We start from the raw sequence: 20,186 nt of genomic DNA, 5'->3' as shown, positions 1-20,186 counted from the left end.
GAGGGCGTCTGGAAGAGGAGAAGATAGGAGGCGAAGAAGGAGAGAGAAAGAGGAAATTAAGGAGGGAGATTTGTGTTGATCCGGATAGAAGGAACGATGTACAAGACAGACGAGGACTATGATTACTTGTTCAAGGTGGTGTTGATAAGGGACTCTGGGGTTGGGAAGACGAACCTGCTCTCCCGGTTCGCCCACAACGAATTCAGCTCAGAGGTCAAGTCCACCATCGGCGTCGAGTTCGCCATCGGCACCATCCGCGTCGACGACAAGCTCATTAAGGTGCAGATTTGGGACATCGACGCCAGGAAAGGTATCTGGACAGTTTTTAATTTCTAAACATTTTGTGATAAGCCCCAAAATCTTATACATGGACGTTTAACCTAAAGTACTCCGGATCTAATTTGTTTACCATTAAATTAAATAATTGTTAGTAGATTTTATATTATTCGATCTCACTGATATTGCCTGAACGATTTTAATTAAAATGTTCTGCAATCTATAATTTGGTTATTAATTTAAAAAATTCCACTACAGATACGAGATTATATAGTATTTGTTCGGTGTACTAGAATGTAACTGCAATTACCGATCATAAACAAAGGGGGTGTTTGGTTTAAGGTTTCCCAGATGTAAATGTTCCATTGAGTTCTTGAAATTTGTGCAATGGACAGATGATGGGTGTTTGAGTTTAGATGGTGAATGTACATATGCAGTTGGGGTAACTGAAAATTGGGGGTTGGCAAAAAGGATATATGAAGATCATTTTTGCCAACCTGAAAGTTCAAATTACACATCTACCCTTGTGAAAAATATATATGAATTTTTTAAAATTTTAGTAAGGGTAAATAAATAAATGGACATCCAAAATACAACTCAATCTCATATTCACCAAACACTTCATTTATATTTACATTTTCTCAACCTTTTTTCAACCCCAACTATACATTTACATATTTCAACCCTAACTTTCCGTTGAAAAAATACAATTTAAAACCAAACACCTCCAAAATCTCCTATTTTCATAGTTCAACTGGCAAGAAAAAGAAAAATGCAATGAATACATAATCGAACTGTTTCTGAAGAGGAGTATCCAGATTTGTTAATATATTGTAAGGGAAGCACCTTAAATTCAAACAATTTCTTTTATAAATTATCAAGAATTATATTCCCATATCATTTCTATTTTGGTCTAGTTATTAATAGTTTTAAACATTTTAGAAGTATTAAAAAGAGACACAATTCACTAATTCAAATTGTTGATACTTAGTTCTTTAAACTTATAGTTTCACACTTTTGATACATAGTATCAAAACGACCTTCTGGTGATGATAAAATTTTGAAACTAATTTTCTCTCACAGATAATGGGCTAAGAAATTACATTGTAAAATTTTAGGATTTTTGGACGAAATTTGAATTAGTTATGAATTTCCAAAGTTCGGCTGAAAAATCAGAATTCAAGCCATCAGTCGACTGAGACAGATACCAGTCGACTGATAATTCTGTAACCTTGTGAGTTTGATCTGTTCTTCTTGAAAATTGACCACAACTTGACATCAAATGCTCTAGATATGCTCTAAACTTGGTCTACTAGTAATAAGGGTTGGTGCAAAGAACATTTCAATACCCAAATACATTTTGATACTTATGCATGGTAATTGAAACTTCTAATTCCTTGGCACATAGTATCAAAATGATGATTTATGATGGAAAATATGGTGACACAATTTTTTTAATCGACTGGTGCTAATGACAGTCGACTGACCTCTCTCTGCTGATTCTTTCTATGAAATACTGATTTTGATGTTATAATATTTATTATACCCCTTGTTCACTGATGTGCTTGTGTGGTTCATTTTCATGGTTTTAATGCTGTGAACAAAGGAAACGTATGGATTCAGGGGAGAAATTTTAGCATTCGCCATAATTCATTTCTCTAAATGATTGAATCTATCCATTAATTGCTCTGGTATTTTAATGTCTAACACTTGCTAGACATCCGCTCCACTGACCAGCTAGACTTCTTGCCTGGTGTCCTCGATCTGTCAAGACTTCCCCGTCCAGTCTAACTTACTAGGACTTTCTTGTCTAGCCTCCAACTAGGACATGCCTTACCTAACCTCCAGCTAAGACTTTGCCTTACCTAGCTTCCAACTAGAACTTTTCTGTGCTACCTGCACACTCAAATCAATTCATCAGCCCACAACCTAATCTTAACTTAAAACTATTGCCATTATCAAAACACATGTTTGATTATCTAATGCTCCCTATACTAACAATCTCTCCCTTATTATTATGGCAATCTAGTTCAAAGTTAAGTTTTTAATTACTTGAAAATCATTTCAAAAATATTTCAAAGTTGAACACCAACAAAAAAACTCCCTCCTAATTCAGTGTCTTCTATGAAATTAAAGTGGTCTTTACTTTTGAAAATCACATAACTTTTGAAACCCCTAAAATTGATGTGGTCTTTTTAGATTTCTTTTTAGCATTAAGTTTTGAAAACCACTCAGTTAAAAACTTAGTTTCTTAGTAAGAAAGCTTAGTAGTTGTAGTTTGGAAAACACTTTAAAACTACTATTTAGATAAATGGTAGTTTGAAAAACACTTTAACAAAGATAAAGATAAGTAGTAGTTTGAAATGAAAAACACTTAAAAAATACTTATCTTAATTTTGTAAAATCCTGAAATGAAAAACTACTTAAGAAATACATATCTTAATTTTGTAAAACCTTATTTCTTAACTTTTAAATCAACTTTCTCTAGGAAAAAATCTCTTAACTTTTAAAAACACTTCATTAAGTCTCGAGGAGATTTTGATGTGGATATGAGTAGAGACACCTTTCTCAAGATTACTAATTGATGCCGTTTCTATTTCACGTTATTCAACCGGTATAATTTATTTATGCTGTTTTTCTATGATTATGTTTGTATTGCTGCTGCTGAAAGTTCAAATGCCTGGTATATGAAATTTATGTTTTGGTCATGTTTTGATTTCTTTAATAATAAATTTTCTTTTGTGGAAATTTTCAGCAATCACCCAACTCCAGATCTTTACAGAAGCCTAAAATCATGAGTCATCAAAAGTTCAACTCTCAGTCTGGGATACATTGGCAAAATAGCACTTGTCTTTGCCCTCATGTTTCTGTGTTGGGAGGAACACTGATCTTCTTACTGGAAAATATACCACCAACTCTCAGTCTGGGATACATTGGCAAAATAGTACTTGTCTTTGCCCTCATGTTTCTGTGTTGGGAGGAACACTGATCTTCTTACTGGAAAATATACCACCTGCAAGACTCTCATTCTTATTATATACTTTATGAATTATATCGGTGCTCGAAGGTGCTCATTGTGGAAGTTAACTAGATAGGAGCTTCATATAAAGCCTGCTTAGTTACGTTAATATCCGTTTGAAATTTTGTGGCAGCATTTGATTTCCTTGTGCCACATGTTTTTGTTGTGTTGAATCAGCTGCAGTCCTCTTCCCATCCTGCGGTTATCTTCAAGATTTCTGATTGCAGCGACCGGCCATTTTCTTTGACGTACTCGACTCCACTGGTGCGCATGAATGCTGCATGATTAAGAGATTCTGTCATAAGATGAGTACGGTGAAAGAAAAAAAAATGCATAGGAATGCAATCACAAAATTCTCACTTCATTAAATATCCAGTTCTTCATGGATAAAAAGGTTTAACTTTTTTATGAAAAAAATTAGCATGCACTTGTCAGGAACTAGGACATAATAAATTGAATACATAACTCTTGAAAGTTGAAACACTTCCTACCTGATAAAAATGAAATAACAAGCATTTTTGCGTTTTTTTTTGTGTTTCTTTTCACATTTAGCAAGAGCTGTCCATTTTTCCTTCCATATAATCATTCTTATTCCCTCTGCTCTCTTTGGATATTACTTTTATTAGAAGAAACCTTATTACCATGTCTTAAAGTCCAAGAGTAATTGTGATCATTTGAGAGAAGCATATTATATGACTGCAATAGACTGGGTATGTCATTGCACGCTGATTGCTAGATTATGTTCAACAAATTCAATAAGTCAAATAAAACAACTTAGATAAAAGTATTATTTCAACACAATCATCGTTTCAAGTTCAAGATTAATCATTATTTCAAGTTCAACACATCACTTGCAACAACTCGAATAAAACAACTTATATAAAATTATTATTTCAACTTCGACATAACACTTGCAATAACTTAGATAAAAGCAGTGTTTGAAGTTCAACTCAGATAATAGAAACAACATGCCTAATCATCTCATTAATTTGTAGAGAATCTAAATGCTGCTTTATCTCTTTCAATGCATTTTTCAACTTAGTTAATTTTTCAAACTACGAAAGTTTTCTTCCTGAATTTGAACTTGATAAGGAACTTGAAATTGCACATAAACTTTCATTTCCACTTGATGTAAAGGAAGTAGGTGTAAATTTTTTATTCTAAATGTGCTTGAAAAGCTCTTTCTACCTCCACTCTACTCTTGAAAGACTAGTGTATAACACTCTTAAAGTCATTAACTTTACTAGCTGCTTCTACTCGCGTGTTATAAATACTCGGTTCACCTCCGACATACAACATATGGTTTCCCCTATATTAAAAACAACATTCAGAATCTTGTATAAACAAAAGATTAGAACTTAAAATAAAACGACTTACCATTCTTTGATATAAAGAAACATTATTTTGTAAGTTTCCTATAAATTGTACAACCAAAAGAATAAAAGTTATCAAAAGAAAAACTTATTCACATTGAGGGAGGTTAGCGGTAGTGCCCATAGGCTGGCGGTGAGGGACGAAGGTTGGTGTCAGAGCCCATAGACTGGTGGCGAGGGACGACGTCTCACAACGAGGGACGACGTAGCCACAAAAGTTGTCTAAATCAAATAGACATAAAAGTGAACTAAAATGATATTTGAGCTTTGAATTCTCATAATTGACGAGATATCAGAAAGATAGACTATTAAATCACAAGCTATAGGCAAGATCCCTTTTGTCCATCACTTTTTTTCTAGTAGTTAAAATGATGATTTGCCACCACTATCTTGTGTTTACAATATTCCTAAGAATATATTCATGACCTTCATAATTTTGACCACTATAACTCTATCAAAATAGTTTTGAAAGTTTTACAAGTGTTTAGATGAGTGCAAGGGTACTTTTGGAATCCCAATTGTGGAAGAGTACAAGAACGACACCCTTTGGTAAATTGAAACCAGTGTGAAGGTTTGATAATTGCCATACTCCAAGTGTACTGTTTGGTAGAATAGTTAAAAATTGGCTCAAAGCTAACATCACAGTATTCTCATGTGGTTGTCATCGCCAAAGAGAAATAGACGATCCAATAGTATATTGCAATATACTATTATTAGTCTACAAGAGAATGTTGCTAGATTATTGTATACTAACCTGTAGTACACTAGACCTTCATATACGAAGAACAATATATTAAAACAAAGGCTCAGCTTAGAAATATTGACCAACACACCACCATATAATTGTATGACATTACCCTTCTAGATGCCGGGTAGATTGGCAATTCAAAGGAAAGAATTCCATGTATCCAATTAAAAGTTCAGAAAGAAAGCAGCAGAAGTTCTGAGAAGAGCATAAACACCTCTAAGTTTACAATAAGGATGAATGGAAGAGCTTTTCTAGCTTTTGACTGATATTGAAATCTGCTATTCGGCGGTGTTACACGATTGACTCCATAACATCTGTAAAGAGGTAAATTAAAAAGTTATATAATTGACCACTATAAAGAGAAAATTATAATTGAGAGAAAGGATATTATCAAAAATTTTAAATTTGATTATATATTAGATAGATTAAATTTATGAGTCTATTAAAATCTTTACTTTTATTTAAAATTTTAAAAGATTTTTTTAACTTGTAATTCATATAAACCGATCGCCAAACGGATCACTTATCTAAATTCACTTTAAATAAATTAATAAAATATCAACTCAATATATTTAAATTATTTGACAAATTTAACTAACTTCAACCGATGATTCAAAGTTACGCATAAGTCCCCTCGCATAATAACATGTTCGAAACGCATACGGTTAAGATGCATTTGAAAGTACGGGTTCAAACCTTTCCCACGGCGGTCCAACCCCGCTTGCGATCGAGTCCTCCTCTGATCGCATGATCTCAGCCGTCAATCCCAGTGTCGTGTCGATCTCTCTCCCTCTTCCCCACGGCACCTTTATTTATCGACCTCACGCCATCCTCGCTTCGCGGAAATCTCTCTCCTCTTCGTCCTCTTCTTTCTCTCGTTGCTATTTTTGGGTTCGGTGAAAACATAGCCGAGGAGCAAGCGATACATCGCCTTCGGTTGCATATTCTCTAAGAGGGATCTCGAGTAAGACCCCAGCTGCCGGCGTAGCGCCTTCACTCCGCCATGAATCCGGAGTAGTAAGTGACGAATCTTAATGAATGCTAATCCGGATTGAATTGTTTCATTTTGGATCGCGTTGTTTGTTGATGCCTTTTCATGCATCTGGCAGTTACAGATTGTGAGTTGATCTAGTCGGGAACGTTGAGGGGGTCTCGGTTAGATGAGGAATTTCTCGGTTGTGCGGGGAAGGATTTCCTCGTTTCAATCCTGATAGCAAACTTAGGCTTTTAGATCGGGGATGTCCTTGTTATTTTCCGGATACAGGCGTGGACTTGGGAAATGGTCCTTATGATGGATCGAGATCTAGTCTAATTTTCTTCCTTCTAACTCTTCTTTTTTTGGGAATTGTTAGATTAACGGTCTAATTGCCCCTGTAGTCTAGCGTTCGATATATTGCCGATTATCCATTGTTCGTCCTTACCTTGCTTTGATGGGAATGGTTGGATTAATGAATAGATTGATCCATGCGACCATCGTTGCAAGATGGATAAAATTATTTATGTAAAATGACGTATATCCCATGGTTTTTATGCAATGAGGTAATTTTTTGATAGCTTGGACAAGTATTGGGTGGTCTGGTCCGTGCTTGTATTCTGGATAGGTTATTAAGTGCTTCCCGACATGTTTATTGTGTAATAACTTGCGAAATTTGCTGAATTCCTACGTTATTAAAAATCTTAGGTGATTTCATTTTGTATGGTTCATGAATGGTTATTTCTGTTCAGCGAGACCCTATAGACTTGGATTGATAATATGCATCTTGAACCACTTGATAGTCGATATATTGGTGCTTGTTGTGGATTGTGTTAGATGTATTACTGATTTCATTGTTAGTGCCAGTTTACATCCGCTATCACCTCCATTAAACGAGCTCAACTTGCACATCTAACTGATTTGTGATTTTATTTTGAATTTTCATATTATACATGTTTGTAGTTATAGTACATCTGCTATTCTTGCCTAACATTTCAAATGATTTAATCTCTCTCTACTAGTTTCTCATTTGATTTTTCATCTTCTTTGTATATGCACTATACACATACACACATCACATTCTTTTTGTGAGTTGTTTTATGGCTGTATGGTGTGATCCATAGAGCTAGTTACACATTCAAATTCTACCTCAAAACTCTCAAAACTGTTTTTACCAATCAAGCATTGTAATTACTATCTTTCAATCAAATTTTAAATGCATCAAACAACCAACTATCCAATTATAGTCCTAACTCTTTTTTCTATTTTGTGAAATAATTCCCAACTCTTTGAGTTCAACTATATTTGATATTTCTCTGTCCAAGGTGATAAATTTAAAATTTAAATGTTAATTTCATTAGATATATTTTGATTATGGCAAAAATTTTTGGTCTCCCTCAATACCTACTTACACCTTTAATGATACTTGATTCAAGTGATCTTACCATTGGATGTTTCACACTCCATGAATGTGTAAATATTGATACCAATGCACCTGTTTTCCTCTTCTCTTTCCATTCTACTCCTAATTCATGGAAAATAATGATTTTTTTATCTGCCTTACCTGCTGAATACTAATCCATGTGTCTACCTTTGCATTGTCTTCTTTGCTTACTATGAATTTTAAAGTGCAATTGTATCTGCAGTCTTGTATAAACCTTCAGCAAATATATCACTAGCAATTTGTGCATCATGATGACACATAGATGATGCATATTTCATCCTTTTTCATTTTTTATTTTTATTTATTTAAGCAATGTATGAGATGTCGACCCATGCTGATTGGCGGGTGCCAACCTACACGACACTATTGGGCACGGAGCCACAAGGCCCGTCGTGACCTTGTGGTGGATCGTGGGGTCTGCCATGACCTCATGATGGCCAAGTCCTTTATTTATTCCTTTTTCTAATTTTTCCTCTCTTTTTTTTACAAAAGAATCTTTTTTTTCATGCTTATTTTTTTTCCATCGAAAATTGCTTTTTCATCTATAATTTGTTTTCTACATTTGTTGTTTTTTTTCTTCCATCAATCTATGGTATAAATTTTTTTCTTCCATCCATCTTTGGTTAAATTTTTTCCTTCATGCGTTCATAAGGTAAATAGAGAAAAAAACATCTTTAAAGATAAAGAATATAGATTATTAGTAAAGATAAAAAAGATAATATAATATAATTTCTAATCTTATAAAATATACTATTATTAATGAATTAAATTATTTATATATATACATTTAATTTAACATAATTTTAATTGATCATAATAAATCTAAATTAAATTTAGCTTAAACATATTTGATCATGTTGTTTATTTGGTGAACTTAAGTTAACCCTAAATTGACTTTTACTCGATAAGGATCAAATTTTTTTATGAGATAATATTAAATCTAACTCAATAGTAAACATCTATAGTGATCAAATATTAATAAAATATTTTTTAATTAATATATTTTATATTTAAAAAAGTACTGAAATCATCTCGGCACGATACGATACCAAAATCATATTGTTCTAGTCATATATCGAAATTCTAGCATTACTCGAAATTTTAAACCTTTCATTTAAGTTTTTATTTCTTTTGATAGATGGGTAAAAGATTCAATTGGATGTTGTTCCTTTTGAATTGGCCAGTCATATGATGAACTGATGATTGAATGAAATGACTAACTAACCTATTGATCTAATGCTATTTATCCAACTTGTGCTATATTGGAGTTGAGTCTTATAAGGTGTAACATGCACTTCTTCTGGATTTACTTGTCTTTGGTGATCAAAAATGCCTATGTTAAGTTAGACTTTCTTTGACAACATGCTAGGGATTGTGGAGAGATTGTCTAGGGATTGTGGAGAGATTGTCTGGTGTTGCTGATGCCATAGGCTTTTTATCTGGACCTATCTTAAATGCCTAGTTTAGATACCATACATGGCATCTGATCTTTTACTTTGAATTTTTCTAGGCTATGGTTAGGTGATATAACTGCACTGAAGACATTTTTGTTGTGGACATGCCATATGTAATGTGCTTACATTTGATCCCAATCCTTCCTTGAGAAGATTTAGTTAAATCCACTACTTTTGTTCCTTTATGTAATTTGAGTCGTCAATAACACTTTTTTCTCGACACTGATTCTCCTATTCAGATGCAAGGTTGGATAACCACTTACCATTTTATACATCGAAGGACACATCTTATTGTTGAAGCACCTCAGGATACCTTGACATTCTTATTGAATGGGTTCCATTCTGCTGGTTCATGAATGAAACTATTTTGTAAAGATGATATGGCTGGAATACCATTTATGGCCATGAATTACAACATTTGATATAGTCACAAATATGAATTATAACATTCCAGGGTTTAGTTTTTCGCTCTAGGAAGGAGTTAGGAAGCTGAAAATTTTGTATTTCATTTTATTTTAGCATTTGCACGATTTAAGAATACAATATGACATGGAATGAACTGAAAACAACACAATTCTTTATCTTTTTATTGGCAGATCCATTTCTGATTCATGTAACTTTTGATCTGAAATTTCAAGATTACACAGTTTTTTTTCTCTTTGAAGTTTCTCCAGTTCTTCTCAAACTTTCTTGTTAATTGTTTCTGAATGCCAATTTACTAATCACGATCATATTTGTTTGATTTGTAAACTTTATTTCTTATTCAGATGACTTAGTCTGAAGTAAAGTTCAAAAAGCATATAAGGGTGATATGTGGTGGATCCACTTGTGGCATATGTGTTCTATATGAAAAACATTAAAATTTATTATATTGATTAAAGTTGTTTAACTTTTCTATAATGAGTATACTATTCAATCTATCTAATTGATAATTCCATATAAAAGGTATATATAACCATACAACATAAAGAGCATAGAATAATCAACAATGCAAAACACATAACATGCATATAATTGAACACATACAAAGTAAGTGTTAGCTAACACTGACAAGTTATGGCACCAAAATTTACCTTATAGAAGTGTTTCACAATCACAAGGATAATGCTTACAAGGTACAACACTAAAAGTCTACCTTATAGAAGTGTTTCACTATCACAAGGACTATTCCTATACGGGTACAATATTATAAAAATTTATTTGATTTGGTTCAACCTAAATTTGTTCAAATCAAACACAATTTATATTTGTTAGATGTCCATATACATGGCTTCATATATTTCCACCTTGTTCTACATATTGATACAAACCACATATCAGGGACCTCATGTCCTATATACCAGGCAGTCTTGTTGCAAAAGCCAAGGGAGCCACATATGAAGGCTAGTAAAACCAAGTTTAGAAACTTGAAACTTTAACTTTTGAATGGTTTCTAGTTCTTTAACTTTTATGGTGAAGTTTAGTATATGTCAGTATGTGTATGTGTAAACCAAGGATTGAAGTTTTTCCGGCAGTATATGTCAGTATGTGTGTGTTCGGGATAATTTAAATAGTGTTAAATTTTTTATTTTAGTTAATATATTATATATTTTAAAAATACCGAAACTATACCGTAAAAACATTGTTGTTTCAACTGTGTCCAGCTTACCAAATGAAAACAATTTTACTCGATCTTTTTGTGCTCTTAATTGATCTGTTTTGTGTGACATGCCTCTTTTTGCAGTGACTATCTGTTCAAACTTTTGCTTATTGGAGATTCAGGTGTTGGAAAATCATGCTTGCTTCTAAGGTTTGCGGTAAGATGCAACTTGCATTTTCTGCTTATTATTTATTGTATCCTATATTTCAAATATAGCAACAGATGTTGAATTCGTAGTTAAATTTCACACTGTTGAAATTCTTTCTTCTTTCTTGTTTTCAATGAGAATTCTGTTACAAAATAATTTTCTATAACAAGTCAAATTGGAGATATCAAGTTTCATGTTGTTCTCAATGTACCGGTAGTTTCTCTTCCATCAGTCAGGAAATACTTAATTGAAGGATGTTATGTGAATATAATTTTATTATTATCCAATTTGAGAATTAATGGCATTGGTTAGTTTGAATTCTTGTGTGCCTAGTTTTCTATAATTTTCTCTTACTAAAATACCATTTACCTTTTACAATATGATGAACACAGTTTTATTTTATGGGAATTTCATACATACCCTTTTAAAACCTACAAAATTGCATATTTTCCATTATAAAATCTAATATCGGTCATTTCCCTAGATATATGAATCTCTCAAGTATAAATTAAACTCATGCATCCACAATGCCCTTATCATAATCTTGATGACTATTTGGTTTCAATTTTCTTATTTCTGTCTTCATTCAATTTTATTTTCTTTTAATTCAACCTTCATTTCATAATATTAAATAGTAGCATTTAAAAATAAATAGTAAAAATTATTGATAAGTGATTCTAAAGGCAATTCATATAATGCATAATATTAAAGGACAATATTATAAATTACAATATTCTCTCTCTAACTATTATATTTAATGCTATGGGTGTTTACTGCATGAAGACTCTGCAGGACTTGCTAATTTCTTTATTTTTTTGTAGGATGACTCCTACTTGGAAAGTTACATCAGCACTATTGGAGTTGACTTTGTAAGCTATATCTTTTTTTAAAAAATAAAATCATTGAAATATTTGACTAGATCATCTGACAATGTCATTTTCTTCTTTCAGAAAATACGCACAGTCGAGCAGGATGGAAAGACCATTAAACTTCAAATTGTGTGTTTCTTTACCATTTTACTGTAATTTCTTCCAACTTTAACTGTTAATTTTCATCCAACACATTATGCCACTAAAAACCAGATAGTATCTTTATGTAAAACTTGAAACACCCTTGATATTGAAGTGGTTTGTCTAGCATAGGTATGAATCTCAGGTGGGACTGGCCGGTCTGAGCGAAAAAATCAGAACTGGATCCTAGTTCAGTCTGATTCTATGAGTGGATTTGATTTGCAATTGAATTAATCCTAGTTTGACCATCCAGTTATGTTAAATCGGCTTTTGTCAAAGCTATAATTTTCCAACAATATCGCGTATTGCTATTTGATAATGTAGGGGTAAGACTGTCTTTCAATCATTAAAATCATTAAATCCTAACAAATCATTCTCTTTACTGAACTGAAACACCCAAGCTCTAGGCCACTCTTCTTTCCTTCGGGGCTATTATTTTGCCAATTGTCACAACTCTCATGCCTTAGCCAAAGTGCTGCTGATTTGAATCATTTTGACAATGATGTTTTAATAGGAGGCAAACCTTTCAAATCAAATATTGTCTAACCTTTTGTTGACACACACACACACACACACACGAAATTGTTATCCTCGTCACCCATCTATGAGCAACTCATGGACACCTACTGATGTGGCAAATTGACTCGATATTTTTTTTTAATTTTTTTAGGATTTAGGGTTTAGAGATGAGATTTTACCCAAATCTGATTTTCAATTCTCACGTAAAGGAAGTGAGTTTTAAAAAAAAAAAATTTAATAGCAAGTGCTCATGAGTTGCCCACAGATAAGTGAGTAGGGTAACAATACACACTCTCTCTCTATATATATAAGGTCCAATATGTAGAAAGTTCTATGCGAACAACGGATTATGGGCAAGTCTATCCTCCTAGAAAAGAAGTAACTCCTTATACTAATAATAATCTGTTACTTTGAATCATAAGAAAAAGACAACCACCAGAAATCACTTTTCTTGGCAAAGATGCCGTCTTAACTTAACTGAGTGTGATCCTTCATATACTTGGAACAATGGATTGTCTCAGTCAAAAGAGACTAACAAGCAAAGTATGAACTAGACATTGAAACTAGTGAAGCCATGCTCCGAGTAGAAAAAAATTACTTAGGAGATGTAGCTAGAGCGGCTTGGAAAGCTTTTAAATTAAAATTCCTAGAAGAAGTTACCAGAATTGCCTCACAAGGCAATAACATACTTACTTTTGTTATACCATCTATAGATTATTAACGATTAGGGGTGCCGACAAAGGACTAGATATACGACAAAGAGAGGCAATGGGAGATTTAAAACAACTCCAGTTATTTAATTGGAATTGAATCAAACCTTTTTGTAATGACTTTTTAGCATTTACAGTTGTGTTGGGCAATTACTGTAACCCAACTCTAGGAGAAAGATTATTCAGTAAACTACTTGGAGAATTAGGAAAAGAAAATCATAAAGTATAATCAGATATGAATGTACCACTTCAATACGACAATATAGGAATAAGGGTACAACATTTCATATCCAAACTTGAAGAAAAATCTACTTATATACAGATACAGAAACAATTGAAAAATCAACAATATGGTTTCTATAGCCAAATATGTACCCTTCAACAATACGGGAAACCAATAGTTACAAAGAAGAAGACCTGTTATGCAACAAAAACCTAAATTCAGACTAAAAACTAACTACTTGAGAAAGAGCAGGGCTAAAAAACCATATTTTAATAAAGAAAAACATGTTAGAAAATTCAAACCAAAGAAAAGTCATGCTAATACTATAATATGCTTTGCCTGTAACAAATCAGGGCATTTGTCATCTACTTGTCCTAATAAAAAAAACATGTATACTAGGGAAGCCAAATTAGTATCCTGTATTAATTTAGACTTAGTAGAAGTGCAATCTGATGTATCAGATGCCTCTTCTAGATACTCCATTATCTCAGTTGAGGATATGGAAGAAGTTCCATCTTCAACTGACTACATTGGTAAACTCCATTCTTGATAACCCTTATGGGATGGATAACCCCTATGGGTTGGCAAAGAAATATGGATTTACAAGTTTCCAACCTTAGCAAGATTGGGACCACTTACTAGCACAGATGGACACTTTTCCCACGGATAATCAGGACCTTATGTACCATCAATTCATACCACAAAACTTAACAGACCTAACATCTGACCAAAGAGAGTGTCCTCATGAATGGAACCTTAAACATGGAACAGATAATGTTCCTTGTTTTATTTGTGGTTTTATCCAGCCATTGATAAACGAGGTACTTGTCAACATTGTAAGAAACAGATTTACGATCTGTGTCTCAAACAACTATTTGATATCATCATCCCTCCTACCCATACTGTTCGAGGTAGTACAAGAAATGTACTCCTTGAAACATGAGTTTCTATTCTTGAAACTCAAATAAATTTACTTGAGGTTGAACTAGCCAGCTTAAAAGCCATGTCTTTGGACCTAGGACCATGGGTCAGTAACAAAGGTAAAGGACTTCTTATTTTGGAACCTGAAGATACTGAGATGGTATTCATCAAAACTCTATATTTGTACTACTAGCTGAACAGTTGACATTCGAGTTCGTTGCCTTTTAAATATATATGGCCATGAATTTACTCTTCATGTTGTTTTTGATAATGGTGCCACTAACTCAACTGTGGATGAAACTACCCTCCTTCTACCTCCTAACCTTATCAAAACCACTAACCAACCATTGTACCTAGTTTGACGGCCAAAAACTTTCCTACCATAAGTTTGCCAAAAATATTCACCTCTATTTTTATACTAATTGTGATACTTTCAACCCCCCTCTTTCTCTTCCTCAACTTTGGATTCGTCCATTTCCACATCCCAACATTCACCTCATTTTGGGCCGAAACTTCCTTATAGCCCCCCTTGATCGGGCGTTACTGCTTATCAAAGATTATGTCCTTTTTATTGACCCCTATTGTTTCTCTTATTGTCTAACTACCTTTCCACCATTTGCGCTCAAAAGCGTGGTGATACCCCTAGTCCATCTTTTTTGGCTAGTCTCAAAGTCCATATTTTTTTTCAAATAAAGTAAATATCATATACATATGTGCATAGTAGTCCTCTTTGATTTTGGAGAATATTAAGATATTATCAATATAAACACAAATAAACAAGGAAATGCTTCTAAAAATATCATTCATTTTTCTTTGAAAAATCTGAGGAGCTACCTTCAGTCCAAAAAACATGACTAACCATTCAAAATGTCCTTCAAGACAAGAAAAAACCGTCCGTTCTATCGACTTAGAATGCATTTTTACTTGTCAGAATCCAAATTTCATATCAAATTTTGAGTTTGGTATTTTATTTAGAAGTTAATCTTTGTCAGGTATTTTGTAATCCATTCTAGACTATCTTCGTTTTTGTTCTGCTCCTTTATTTACTATAAAGGCCGGGCAAGATGTATAAAAGAAGATCTTTGTATAACACCAAGACTTAATAATTGTTTGATGTGCATAGCACATTCTTTAGCTTCCTAATTTGTATATTTTAAATCTTATGCTTTTATTGTGAGATCAAGGTTGATGATGGTTAATTGATAGTATATCTTATCTCATTCCTAATATTTTATTGGGTTTTCTCTTACAATTTCTAGTTTTTCTAGTCTAGAAATTAGGGAATCTAAATCGGTTTGGGTATTGATTAAATGCAGTAAATAAGTTGGAGTGACATAAGTCACTTGGGATATTATGATCTTCTAAGTCTTCTGGGTTTAAGTCTTCTGTGTCATATAGGCTAGTATAGTCAAGTATTTCTAGTTTTCTTTCCTATTGTTTTGGTACCAGAGCCCTTTGTAAGACATTGACACTCTTCCTCAGGAGGTGTTGATGCGGGACTAGCCTTCCATGTTTGTTTTTATACATTATGGACTCTATGGTTTGAACGTTTGTACTGGAGTTTCTAAATTAATAGTCCATTCGAGTCCAACTAAGGTTTCAGAATTAAAGTCTCTGGGTTTTAGAAAATAAATACCCTTTGAAGTAAGTGCTCCAATGATATCTTTAATTTCTACCTTAAACCTATTGTTAATGTGATTCATTATTTTTCCTGGGAAGATAATATCAAGTTGTATATTGTTATTGTGAAAATCTTCATAGCCTTTGGCTTGTTCTAAAATTTTAATATGTTTGACAAAGTCTCTGATTGTCAATAACGTTGTCCTGTTGCTGAAGTTTTGTTATATAAAGGCCCACTAATTTTTCCTATGTCTTTCAGATAAGACTTTGAGTTTTTGTATCTTCCATTTTATTTGGAAAATTAAATATTTTGGAAGTGATATTGGTTTGAAGGAAAATTTTTCCTTGCCCAACTTCTGTACCAAGAAAATCTATATGGGTTGTAGTTAGTTTCATTTTTTCCTTGAAACTATTAGTCCATATTTTTCAAATAAAGTAAATACCATATGCAGATGTGTATAGTATTCCTCTTTGGTTTTAGAGAATTTTAAGGCATCATCAATATAAACACAAGTAACAGGGAAATGCTCCTAAAAATATCATCCATTTTTCTTTGAAAGATCCGAGGAGCTACTTTAAGTCCAAAATGTGTGACTAATCTACCACTTCGTCCTCCGGACGTGTTGTTTATTAGATTGTATTGTAAGATTAAGTCCAGAGATATCTCCATCTATATATATGGACTTGCTAAGTTTGTCAGTAAGGATAAGGAAAAAAGAGAAGTAGAAGTGCACAAAAGAAATGGTGTTTGGTCAGTGTTTGTTAAGTGTCTACTTTCTTTGCAATTCCCTTTGTAAGGCTTCTTGTAATTTCCTTTACATGGCAGCTTAATAATATTTCTAGGTCAAGAACGGCTCTGCCTTCTCCTGACCTTAGTTTGGTTGAACTTCTTGTTTCTTCAGTTTTTTTTCAAGTATACCTTTCAGTAGAAAGGTAACTGGAAAGAGACAAACTGAACCTTATAACCTTAAAACCTTTGTAAGATCTATACGGATTAAGTAAGACAGCAAGGCAAGAGGCCTAAAGTAAGAGTCTAAAATAGCCCGGGCTAAGGTTACTAGAATAACTTCTGGCCTCTTCTCAGATGAGGCTCACTGGAAGAAGTAAACTAAGTTAAGCTTAGAGGGAGGGCAACCTTTCTGCCTTGATCTAGATCCCTTTCAACCTTGCCCTAGCTCCAAACAGCTCCAAACTTTGCTTAAATCACCAATCCTGTAAGCAATTATCATCAGAGCAAACCACAAAATTCCCACAAATTTGACAGCCCACAAAATTGTAATGTGAATTTGTGATTATTATGCTTTTAATAAAAGTTAGAAATTTTGTGCTTGTGATGTATAATTTACAAGGTATAGCTTCTGTTTGGTATTTAACATTAATATTCAATGACTTATCATAGATATGATTTGCAAATTATACAGTTTTAGTTTTTATCAATATTATTCTTTTAGCTTCTGAAAATTAGATATATGTTTATATTTGTTAAGTTTTAGATCCTGATTTCTGGATCTTAATTAGCTTGACCAGGTCTATTTCCAGTTCAACATGCAATTCAATCAATTGATTCACTGATTCAACAATGAACCAATGACTCAGCTTTTCTGGTTTGATTCTCATAACTATGGTTTGTTCAGTAGGCTTGTGGAGTTCATATCACTGGCATAGTCAAGTGTAAATCTTTTAGAAACAGAGTTCCTTGTTGCTGGGGTTCTAAAGATAAATGAATTGAGTAATGCTAATTGCAAAGCATTTGGTTGTTATTACCCTTTAAACGCAATAATGATTTCATTATTTTTTTATGAAATGTCTTTTTCATTAATGATCAGCCAATAATGAGATGATGCTTTTGTGACATCGCAGTGGGATACTGCTGGGCAAGAGCGCTTCAGAACCATCACAAGCAGCTATTATCGAGGTGCCCATGGCATCATTGTAAGTCTAAAGTTAAAATTAATGTCACGATTTCATAGCATATTAATCTTATTAAGCTGCTTGTTCATAAACTCTGACTTTTGTAGGTGGTGTATGATGTGACAGACCAGGAGAGCTTTAATAATGTGAAAACTTGGCTAAATGAGATTGACCGATATGCAAGCGATAATGTGAACAAGCTTCTGGTGGGCAACAAGAGTGATCTTACTGCAAAAAGAGCTGTATCATATGAGACAGCCAAGGTAATTTACTTCCCTGGATATTCCGAACCTGTTTGATTATGATTTCCCACATTTTAATCAATAAATTGGATCTTAGGGACTGGTCAATTTTTACTATTTAGTGCCATAATTTTCATTTCCCACAATATAGGCATTTGCCGATGAGATTGGTATTCCTTTCATGGAGACTAGCGCGAAAGATGCTACCAACGTTGAGCAGGCGTTCATGGCCATGACTGCTGCCATCAAGAATAGGCATCTCTTCCATTGTTTCACTTACTAATACAAAGTTGTCTTCCTTTTATTATTTTACTGATTGTTTGAGCATGTATTCAATTTCCATGTGCAGGATGGCCAGCCAACCAGCCAGCAATAATGCGAGGCCGCCAACAGTACAAATCCGTGGACAACCTGTAACCCAGAAGAGCTCCTGCTGCTCTTCCTGAGAATTTTACGATTGCATGTAAAAACTTCCTGCTACTCTGATACAATGCCCTGCCCTGTGTTACGTTCATTGCAAGTTTGACACATATTCATACCTTACTAGTCATTTAGTTGTACAAATTGAATATTTCTATTATAATGTCTGCTATTCCCTACGAATTCGGCACACAACTTGGTCAAGTCCCATGTAAGAAGACATGCTTGGAAACAATGTTTCAAAAAGTGTTATGCCCGCGTAGGATTGATATGCAATGTGATTGATGAGGTTGAGGTGCAGGTAACGTAGGCCTGTACCTTTATCTTTGAAAGAGGAAGAATGCAACAGTTTGCGACCAATCATAAGGGTCATGGTACTCAGACACACAAGTCAGTCTCTTGAAAAGATGATAAAAAAACTGGAATCTCAGCTAAGTCAATTAAACTTTTATGCCTTGATGAATTTCAAACTTGTAGGTTTTGTTACAGACGTATTTATAGGCAAGACTGAATTATTTGCTGTGTTTATAGTCTAGGTAACCATGCCTAATTACTTGGATAACTTTGCTAGCATTAAGTAGATCAAATCATGTAATTAATTAAGCAGTTGTGTGTCAGTTGTTAATGAAAGACTTGAATGGACATTGTGGAGTCTTAGCAGACTTCGAATGATATGTATGGAAGAGCATTTCGTGAAAAGCGTAAGCTGATTTGATTTGTCGTGCTTTTGTATTGGTCTAGAACAGTGGAATCTTTTAGGTTCGACTTCGAGCCGATTTGTCCCAGTGGGCGTGGAATCATTTACTCGGTTTGGCTTGACTTGGCTTGGCTTGAAGTGGAAATTGACTCTTAACCTACTTGATTGTCGCTGCTATTATCATAATAATCCTCCCAAAGGACAATCTCGGATGACTTATGTATGACCCTCGAGGCTTAGTTGAGTTGGTTACGATGAAGCAGAGTTGTAGAAGTGGATAAGGATTTGAATCTCGACAAAGTCGAGATAATGTCCTCCTCTGTCGTGGTCAATTGCAGCTTTTCGATTTACCTCTTTGCAGATGATTATAGGACCGATCATATAGGACCGCTGAGATGACAAATTCCACCTTGTAGAAATCGGATAACTTACATATGATAACCTGTCACTATAGATCTGGAATTTAGGGTCTAGTTAATCCCTACCTGATAAGGTAATTGTATGTCAGAAACCATTTGAAGACTGGTTGTGCATCTAATGGCTCTTATTTTTGGCAAATTATCAATAGCCTTTTAAATAAATTAGACATTCTGAACAAACTCAGTGTTCCACTTAATAAAATTTATTTTTATTTATTTAATAATAATATAAAATATAAACTAAATAAATTTGAACACTAATAAACAAATTTATAAATAAATTTATTTGTTAATTAAATATAATTTAATTATAATTTTTATTATTTATTTAAATGTATAAAATTTATACTTTTATAATTTAAATTATTTATAATATATTAGAAATAAGAAAATAATATAAATTTTATTAATTAAATAAAT

The 20,186-nt window shown here is 33.4% G+C and overlaps 1 protein-coding gene across 1 annotated transcript; it reads left to right on the top strand.

The window, feature by feature from the left end:
• The first annotated feature begins 6,268 nt into the window (after nt 1-6,268).
• Nucleotides 6,269-18,896, top strand: LOC141836748 (ras-related protein RABD2a). Its single transcript, XM_074724272.1, has 8 exons — nt 6,269-6,433; nt 11,011-11,083; nt 11,896-11,943; nt 12,025-12,072; nt 17,938-18,009; nt 18,096-18,251; nt 18,382-18,485; nt 18,580-18,896. The coding sequence occupies exons 1-8, from the start codon at nt 6,420-6,422 to the stop codon at nt 18,674-18,676; spliced, it is 612 nt and encodes a 203-aa protein (XP_074580373.1). The 5' UTR covers nt 6,269-6,419; the 3' UTR covers nt 18,677-18,896.
• The last annotated feature ends 1,290 nt before the right edge of the window (nt 18,897-20,186 follow it).

This window comes from Curcuma longa, chromosome 10 (assembly GCF_044706935.1).
Source record: "Curcuma longa cultivar G26 ecotype Majalengka, Jawa Barat chromosome 10, ITB_CL_G26_1.1, whole genome shotgun sequence".
Classification (NCBI taxonomy): domain Eukaryota; kingdom Viridiplantae; phylum Streptophyta; class Magnoliopsida; order Zingiberales; family Zingiberaceae; genus Curcuma; species Curcuma longa.
The sequence above is the reverse complement of the archived record's forward strand: the minus strand, read 5'-3'. Positions and strand labels throughout refer to the sequence as shown.

Bases quoted from the DNA above. Each gene is read 5' to 3' on its own strand.
- LOC141836748 (XM_074724272.1), top strand. The intron at 11,084-11,895 runs GTAAGATGCAAC...ATTTTTTTGTAG, and splicing joins GCTTGCTTCTAAGGTTTGCG to GATGACTCCTACTTGGAAAG. The intron at 18,252-18,381 runs GTAATTTACTTC...CCCACAATATAG, and splicing joins TATCATATGAGACAGCCAAG to GCATTTGCCGATGAGATTGG.